We start from the raw sequence: 9,271 nt of genomic DNA, 5'->3' as shown, positions 1-9,271 counted from the left end.
CTTCCCTCTTTTGAAACTCTCTTGTGCCTACTTATTCTCTGATTCTTTTTTTTTTTTTTTGCTCATATTTATTTTCTCTCCCATTTGTTTTGGAAATTTGTGTGCGTGAACAAATTTCTGTAGTTGATCTTGGTAGACATGGGGACTAGTTCGGTCATTCGTTCAGTAGTAGCCATCGAGGAGGAAGTTTGTTCCACAACCTTTCCAAGACTAGACCTCTCTCCTCTCCCACTCTAGATTTAGGTCAAGATCTAGGGTTTTACTCTCCCAAACTAGATCTAGATATAAATCTTGAAGTTCCTTACACGTATTTGATGTGTGTTTTTTCAACATATTGATGACATTGAACTTAAACGTGCATCACAAGCCATTGCAAATAAAGTGGGAAATCTCGACGTGTACTTCATATTGAATCTAGTGATCGGCCGCAGATTGTTAATGAATTAATCGTGGATCGTGCTTCATTATTTGCTTTCAGGTATTTACTTTGTTTCTCGGTTATTTGGGATTTGCTAAACTGGAAAGCATTATATATACCTCTCAAATATTATTCTATTTAATGAATGAAATATCTTTCGACAAAACAAAAAGCTATATATTTTGTTTCTTAAAAAGAAACAAATTATTTTGTTAATGAGTTGTATATCTCTTTATGTTTTGTCCTAATATATTATTATTTAAAAAAGAACTTAAGCACAAGCAAGAAGATAATCCTTAAGCAAATTGTGTATAATGGATACAACAATCATAATATTCAATTTTGAGTAAACTTTCATACGTTTGTACCAAAAATCAAAGTCCAAAAATTCACGACCATGAGAGTAATATTAGGAGTGAGCAACATGGACTGATTGAACCAAGAACAGACCGGTTCCCGGAGGGTGTCGTTTTGGTTTCCGATTCCATATTTTTTATCCTGTTTCCGGTTCTAAGTGAGAACCGGATCGGACCAATTATTTTTTATTTATTTATGTTATTTATTGAACGTACACCTAGTAATCCATCGATTGTTTTTTTTTATTTCTTAAATGTTAAGCTAAAGTTTATTAATTATTAAAAATAAAGTATTTGTGTTGCTCACGACTACTAATAATTCACCGGTTCCATTAGACCTCCCCGGAATCAAATCGAGAACCCATCGCTCTCAAGTTATATAGGGAAATAAAGTAAATTTGCATATAAAAATAACATTTATGTACTCCGATATATGATTAGTGCGTATAAGTTCTGAAGAAGACAAATATGAAGTAAAAGTTTAAATGTAATGGATGTGAAAGAAGAGGTGAGGGTGAGCAAAAAATTATTTGGAAACGATGTGTGAGTAAAATATAGTCAATTCAACGTGATATGGGTAGTTAGGAGCCAACAGCAGGATGAAAACGCGAGTTTTTTTTAATTTAAATCAGGTTATTTTTTCATAAGTGAAAAATGTGAGGAAGGCCAAGGCACAGATTGACCGGAGATTCGTTCACGACATAGCTCGAACTTGTAATTCCATGGAAGACGGCGCGGCCTATCTACCGCGTTCGGCAGTAAAGCCCCGGTTGATTTTTATTGTCTTAGGCGTTATCGTCGTTGACGTCATCTCCTACGTCGTCAATCCTCCTGGACCAGAGTTAAATTAAGGCTTTCTTCGGCCCATTGGGCCAACCCAATTTCGAGATGCAACAGCCAACCTCTTGTGGCAGCCGAAGCTTCGTCGATTGGATAGTACCTCTATTTTTCTATTTTTTGTATCTTTAAGAGCAGAATGGCTATTTAACTCTCTAATGCAAAATATATAATCTTCATTTCCTTTTTTTTCCTGGAGAAGCCTCGTTAAGGAATCAAGACCCAATTTAGGCGATTCCCTTAGAAAATGAACAAACAAATTAATACATGAATTTAATGTATTGTGTCGATGGTCCGTTTCTCGGTTCTAGTCGGTGGCGGTCCGATTCTCAATTCTTAATATTAGAACTGGTGGCCAGGTGGTCCGGTTTCCGATTCTAGGATTATAAGACTAAATCGGACCGGAATGGTCCTTTTTGTTTTTTGTTGTTTTTTTTAAGTAACCCTAAATCTAATGTTGTTTGTTCCTAGTTCTAGTAGTCCATTGTTGTTTAAACATTCATGTACGTTCGCTGACTGTCTCCTTTTTTCTATCATGAATGGGTTGGATGTCTAGTTGGTTTAGTAGAGTTAATGCATTCCAGTAGTTTATCCGTATAGCCAAATCTTATGCATCGTATGTCTAACCATTTTGTTTTAAAATTATATGCGATTGCGAAACTCAAGTCCTACGTAAGGTACGGAAGATGCTGTGTAGTGAAGTATGGCTAGAGAGTCGAGAGTCATATCCATAGAAGATGATGTTTTAACCTGTTCCATTGGATCGTCTAAAAATCGGATCGGGAACTACTCACCCCTAATTTCAACTCTCTTAAACTCAAGTTTTAGTGAAAATCTCTTCTATCATTCCTTCTTTACTCAACATTCCGCATTCATAAGTGATATAATTGATGTCAATTGAGTCCATTCGACTAATTTTGATCGGAAGCTACTAATGTAAACACCAACCATCTTAGGTGGCACGACCGACGGTTACGTGCACAATTTTTTGACATTTTAGTAACTCTTTGAATTTTTATACCGGACATTCTATTAAAGATAAAAATACATTGAACACTTCCAGACATCCTAACCATCAAATGAGGGTTAGCCATTTGTTGAATATAGGCAAGGGCCATCGGTCGACCCTCGCCATCCACATGCGAAGGCCGAGATGCCCTCTCCCTTATCTCAGTGTTGTCGCCTCACCAAGAGCCGGTGAGGGCTACTACGCCCTTGCCCAAATCACGCAAAGGGGCCACGCGCCCTCACTTTTGCCGGCAAAGCCGTGGCGAGCTTATCAGGCTTTCACCGCCCTAGCAAGAGCCGCGACGCCTTCAACCAATGTTAGGGTGGACCGTCGGCCCTCAGAAAAAAAAAAATTTAAAGAACAGAAAAAGGAAAAGGTTGCTTCAAACATGATTGAAGATTGTGGATTTGATTTGGTTTTCGTTGTAACTTTTCTCTTAAAAACCCAATTAAGGCCTCGAAAGGTAAAAGCCAAAAATGCTTGCTAGGCCACGCAAGTAAATTTACCTCATTACCTGCTTTTATTGGGGCCCACTTCACAGAAGAGTCCTTTTACTTTTTTAACCTCTCCAAACAGAAAATCAGGACCGTTGGATTTGGCCCTCTCATTTCTGACTTTCAATGCCGCTTTTACTCCCATATCCCCGCTCCAACCCCACGAAATCCCCAATCCGACCCCGTCGATTCACGCACGTCGCCCGCTTATGCCCCGCTCGCCAAGTGAAGGGCATTTTCGTCTTTCCGGAGGAAAGAGATTCAAAGCGAGAAAATATCCAGTGTCTCCTTTCCGAGAGCTGAAGCGCCTCCTTCATCGAGTATGCTTTGGACTCTCTCAGGAACCCTAATCAATCAGGACCGCTGATCTCCAGATCCAACGGCGTGGATCAGTCGGCGATGTTGTCATGCTGCTTCGATCTCAGTTTCTCCTCCATAAACCCTAGCCCGTAGATAGAGACCCCTATACGCATCTCTCTCACTCTCTCTCTCTCTCCTCTTCTCTCACTCGATCTCGATCTCGATCTGGACGAGATTTACGTGAATCGCTCTGTTTTCCAACATCTCTCTGTTTTATAGATCTTCAACATCTCTCTGTCTCTCTCTCTGCGTTGTTCATGTGGGTAGTGGAAGGGAAAATAAGGGAAAAGATTGGATCTCTATTTGTCTGTTTCTTGGCGATCTTCGTGTTTATTCGTGGGTTGGGGTCGATCGGCCCGATTGGCGGTTCACTGTGCTCGTCAGTTGGTTGGTCACGTGCCCGTTTCCTTAAACTGACCGACGTATATTCTCAGTCTCGTCCGGCGATTAACTTCAGTGAGTTCCCCCATGGCGTGTTGGAAGGGCTCTTCTCGTACTTGACTGTACTTATCTTGGGGGTCTTCCGATTTTCCCATACCATACGTGGTCCGGACTCTGTGTTGGTCAGAAGGGGTCACCGAGCGTCTCTTTCCGTTCAGTGGGTCGTCACGGGAGGGATCGGCTGAGTCAACTGGGTGATTCGGCGAAGCGGGGGACAGGGGATCGAGCAGTCGGGTGGTGTCCGGTCTAGGGGGCGGGGCGGGGCGATGCCATCGGTTGGCATGCGACGGACCACGAGGGTTTTCGGAGTGGTGAAGGGCGTCGACGGGGCGCGGGTCTTGCGCTCCGGCCGTCGCTTGTGGCCGGAATCGGGCGACGCCAAGGTCAGGAAGGGCAGCGATAGGGATGAGTGGTTTAGCCTCATAGATAGTAGAGGTGGTAGTGGGAATGGAGTTGTTGGTGGTCTCAAGTCCAAGCAAGTTGGGTTGGCTAAGAATGCGAGTCCAAAGCGTGAGATTGCTGTAATTGAAATAGAGGATGATGAATGTGAGAAGCCTGTTGTTGAAACCGAGTCTTTGATCGGTAGGGACGATGTGGATAGGATGTCTGGGATTGTCTATAGCAGGAAAAGGAAGAGAGAGACGGTGTCAAGCTTGGAGATCGGTGATGGTAAGAAGTATGGGATTCGCTTCTCCAGGAGGCAGAACAGAAAGAGTGGCGGTGCGCAAGGAGAGTTTTTGCAGGGTTTTCGGGCGCTTTCTGTGGTTTTGGAGCTGCCATGTCGAGAAAATTGGGCAGTTGTTGGCCTTTTGTGTTCTGTTCTGCAGTACATGAAGAGGGTCTGCATTAGATTGTCTGCACTTTCAAAGTTTGTCATGTCAGAGCCGCTTCGAGGTGTCTATGCATTGCACGGGATTCATTTCTCACGGGTAAGCTTGATTTTCTTTAGTCTGCTGAGCTATTTTTTGAATTGTATCTTCCATCATGTATATCAAATCGGGGAGATGGGATGTAGGCAGAGGACTTCCTTTTCTATAAGGCCCAGTACACCTATTATAGCTTATGATGAAATTAAGATGTAGAAGACTTTACAATTTTCTTGTTTGTCATGCTATTGGCGTGTTTTGCCATTAGGGCAAAGGATTGGTTCAAGGGTTTCTGCAAAGCTCTTCTTTTTAATATGTACAATGTCATTAGTAATTCACGTATCTATTTTGATAGGCGAGGCTTCTGGATGGATGGTTATTGGGTAAGGGTATCTATTCGGGTAGCTTCTTTGCTACAAGTTATGTAATAGCTAGTGTTGAGGGCGTTTTTTCACTGGATTCTCTTTCCAATGGGCTTGCTTCATCCTAGTAGTGTTGCTTTCGTGCTGTATTTGAATGTTCTTTCTTCCTTTTTCCCTTTCAGGAGTGTCCTTCCATTTTCAGCTCCGGGACATGCAAGTTCTTTGGATCCAGGCAGTTTACACCTATTTTTTGTGTGGATTTTTCTGCAGTTCCCTTTTGTTTCATGTACATGCATTGTAGTATGCTTCTCCGCCATCAGTTTGTGCCATTGGCTCCTGTAAATAATTCAGCGTTGGTGCAAACAAATGATGGTTTGGTGACTGCGGATGAGGAGGAACTCTCAGAAGAAGATTATTCTTTTTCGCCTTCAAAAAGCAAATCAGCAGGTAATGTTGAAGTTCCAGGGAGTGAGCTGCTGCTGCACATGTCTTCTAAAGGCGCTAAGGTTGATAATCGATCTTCACTACATAGATATGGGTCGAATTCTCGTGGCATAAGGAAAAGGAGGAGTTCATTGAGGCCAAGGAGGAGAGCTAGAAATCCTTCTCTAGCATGTGTGAGGAAATGTATTGGAGCATTAGCCTCAGACTTAGTCAGTGCTAAGAAGAACGGATTCCCATTTTCCTCAATAATTTCTAGCAACAAGAGAAGATCTGTTCAGACTAGGTCTGCTGGAAATAATGATGAGACGAGTGCTACTGTGACCAGACTTCAACAGGATACAGATATGTTCTCCTGTAATGCAAATGTATTGATTAGCGATTCAGACAAGTGTTTCAGGGAGGATGGTGGAAATGTCATGTTGGAACTTTTAGACTCTGGGGAGTGGTCTCTTGTTGTCAAAATAGGGGGACTAATAAGATATGCTCACAAGGCACAAGAAGTTATGAGGCCTTGTTCCTCCAACCATTTCACCCATGCAATGGTTTGGATAGGGGATAATGATTGGAAACTGGAATTTCCTGACCGAGACGATTGGTTGAAATTTAAGGATCTTTACAAGGAATGTTTTGACCGAAATAAGCAGGTCATATCTCCTAAGGCTCCTTCTGTTAAGATAATACCTGTTCCAGGGGTGTGTGAAGTATTAGGATATGGAGAAGAAAATTTCGTACCCTTTACAAGACCAGAATATTATATTACGGTGAGTGCTGGTGAGGTGTCAAGAGCTATGGCCAGTAAGACTGCAAGTTACGACATGGACTGTGAAGATGAGGAGTGGCTTCATAAATTCAATAACGAGTTCTTTGCTGAAAATGATCCACCTGAGCATGTTTCAGAGGACAGCTTCGAGCTTATGATTGATGCATTTGAGAAGGCTTTCTATTGCAATCCTTATGATCTCTTGAATGAGAAACCAGACCCTAATCTTAGACTGGACATAGAGAGAGAGGATGTTGTGGAAGCTGTGAACCGTTATTGGGTGAAGAAACGTATGCAGAGACGATCGGCTTTGGTCAGAGTATTTCAGGTAAATTAATGCTTAAAGACCGTGTGCTCCCAATTTTTCTTGAGTGATGGCCAACACACTGCTGACATGCTGGATAGGGTGGATTGGCATTTTGTGTTCCCTTTTCTTGAGAGGATATGCATTCAGTGAAATTGTACACACTTTCTTTGCAGCTGAGCAGCTTTATTAATCTTTTTATGTGGGAGATTGTCTTACGGAAAAGATTTTCAGATTACTGCTTTTCTTGCCATTAGTCTTTTCATTCTTGAAATCCTCTTTCCAGAAAATGGTTACCATTATCTAATTTTATATTATGATTCTCTTGGATCTTAAGTGTTTTCTTTAAGATAATCAGCTTTCTAGAGATTTCTGCTCTCTGGGTTTGGAATTCTTTTTAAGTATCATTTGGATGTAGAAGAGCTTTGGATCTTGCGTTTAGCACCTTACTGTTGTCATTTAAGAAAATGGTTTAGTGTGCATTTATGGGTAAATGAGAAAAGTGCAATCATATTATGCGCTGTAAGTTTGATTTTGTGAGGTTCATTTCTTCTGCTTCAAATGGTTCTCTTAAACATAAACAAATGTTTTTACAGGGTCATCAATCAAGAAAAGCTCCCTTGGTTCCAAAGCCTGCCCTGCGTAAGCGGAGATCATTTAAAAGGCAGGGAAGCCAGCATGGACGAGGCAAGCAACCGGGTCTCTTGCAAGGTGAATGTCACCCTCTTAACTGGATAATTGGAATGATACATGTAGGGAGTATTGGAAGTTTAGCTTGTTCTTGTCGGTAGATTGTAGGTGTGAATGGATGTTTCAGTCTGTGCAAAGTTTGGTCAGTTTCTCTGTGGCATGAACGGAGTTATTTTTTGGAAGTTTGGCTTATTATCCAATCTCACTTCAGCATTGGCAGCAGAGAGAGACGCTCTGGAGGAACAGAGCGCCCTGCGGAAAGTCGAGGAAGCTCAAGCATCAGCTGACAGATCCCTGGAACTCGCTATTGCAAAACGTCAGAGGGCTCAGTCGCTCATGGGAAATGCCGACTTGGCCGCCTACAGGGCCACCATGGCTCTCAGAATCGCCGAATCAGCTCAAGTCGCAGGGTCCCCTGATGCAGCGGCCGCTCATTTTCTTGACTAACAATGACAGAGAGCGGGTATAGTCGATGTGCGAATTGGAACTGCCTGTGTTTTTCTTTCCTCTAAATTCCGGAAGAGTTTTTATCTTCTGGAGCCGTCGGAGGCAAATGTGATCCACGGTTTTTCCAAGAGCCTTATGGGGGAATTGTAATTTTTGTACAGAATTGGTTGAATATGTACATTCTGTATCACTATGACCTCACATCGCAGCAGCAGATGTGTACCCAGGAAATTTCTTTCGAGTTCCTTGGACGAACCACAAAGAAAAAAAAAAGGGAATACATAAAATATTTATGTCAACAGTCTGTGGACTCATTTTCTTGTACACCATTCGACCAAAAAAAAAAATTTATTGTACACTAGTCATAAATCCATGCGTGTGGTTATTTTATAGGTTAATATCATGAAAAACTCTAAATTGGCATATTTGTGATTAATTTACTTTAGATAATTTTTTTTATAATCAAAAGTTTTGTATTGATATATCTGTAATAAATTTACTTTTCGTTAGTTTTTGTTAAATATTGACGTCAAATTATTGAGTTATATGATATGTGATTGAGGTTTTACTTTCGATTTATCATATGTATATCGGTTTTGAGTTTTTTTATAGTATTAACTCAATTTAATGGATGGTAAATTTGTCACGGGTGTATAGTATGAGTTTTCAATGGTCAAAAAGTTATTTTATGATAAATTTATTATATGTATATCAATTTGAGATTTTTCGTGGTATTAATCCTTATATCATACAAAAGTACTGATAATATAAATAATCTTTGGTAAACAAATAGAAAGGAGAAAATAACAGATGATTACATTTGGGATGTCATAAACGATTTAAAAGACGGGCGATGAACATAGGATTGATACATACGATTTACATAAGATAACATATTTTGTCAATGTCATATCAAGAATTAACAACAAATGCACATCGAATAAAGTTTATGTTGAGTGCAAAGTATATATAATATATGTTCGTACACATATTATTGACATGAATCAAAACACATTAACTTTATGTCGAGCTCAATGCATATTCTCATGTATGGCACTGCCGCGTATCATGTTTGTCATGTCAATCATTTTTTGTGAAGCTCATTCAAAAGATTTATCTTTAGGAAATTGCATAAAATTAGAGAAAAAATTGCACTAGAAGTATAGAAAAAAAAAACCTTGAAAAGGGAATATAAAGGGAAAATTATTCAAAAAGTCCTAAATTTATTATATTTTTATTAGTTCAATCTTAAACCTTTTAATTTTGTCAATTGAGTCCTAAACATTTACGCGTATTGTCAATTGAGTTCATCCGACTAATTTTGACAAGCAAATGTTGACATGAAAGCCTGTCGTCTCACCAGGTATGTCGGTGCTAACGTGGATAATTGTTTATAATGTTCTAATAATTTTTTGAGCTTTTTACTCATTTCTTTTTTTTTTCTTTTCATTGGCTTTTTAAACTATGGCCCGTGAGGGCCATG

General features: G+C 40.3%; 2 protein-coding genes across 3 annotated transcripts in view; one reads left to right on the top strand and one right to left on the bottom strand.

Annotated features, from left to right (window-relative positions):
* LOC115749848 overlaps positions 1–9,271 on the bottom strand; it is a 469,397-nt gene that overhangs the window by 231,456 nt on the left and 228,670 nt on the right. The gene's annotated exons all lie outside the window — the stretch shown is intronic.
* On the top strand, positions 3,617–8,087 carry LOC115751798. Of its 2 annotated transcripts, none has more exons than XM_030689808.2 (4): positions 3,617–4,844; positions 5,326–6,675; positions 7,248–7,362; positions 7,562–8,087. In XM_030689808.2, the coding sequence occupies exons 1-4, from the start codon at positions 4,182–4,184 to the stop codon at positions 7,786–7,788; spliced, it is 2,355 nt and encodes a 784-aa protein (XP_030545668.1). In that variant the 5' UTR covers positions 3,617–4,181; the 3' UTR covers positions 7,789–8,087. The 2 variants fall into 2 exon arrangements, with proteins under 2 accessions (XP_030545668.1, XP_030545661.1); XM_030689801.2 differs by having other exon boundaries at positions 3,618–4,844; positions 7,553–8,087.

This window comes from Rhodamnia argentea, chromosome 5 (genome assembly GCF_020921035.1).
Source record: "Rhodamnia argentea isolate NSW1041297 chromosome 5, ASM2092103v1, whole genome shotgun sequence".
Lineage (NCBI taxonomy): Eukaryota > Viridiplantae > Streptophyta > Magnoliopsida > Myrtales > Myrtaceae > Rhodamnia > Rhodamnia argentea.
Note: the sequence above shows the minus strand (reverse complement) of the source record. Positions and strands in the feature narration are given on the sequence as shown.

Coding starts and splice junctions, on each gene's coding strand:
- LOC115751798 (XM_030689801.2), top strand. CDS start 4,182: ATGCCATCGGTTGGCATGCGACGGACCACGAGGGTTTTCGGAGTGGTG. Junction 4,845..5,325: donor ACGGGATTCATTTCTCACGG/GTAAGCTTGATT, acceptor TTTCCCTTTCAG/GAGTGTCCTTCCATTTTCAG. Junction 7,363..7,552: donor GCAACCGGGTCTCTTGCAAG/GTGAATGTCACC, acceptor ATCTCACTTCAG/CATTGGCAGCAGAGAGAGAC.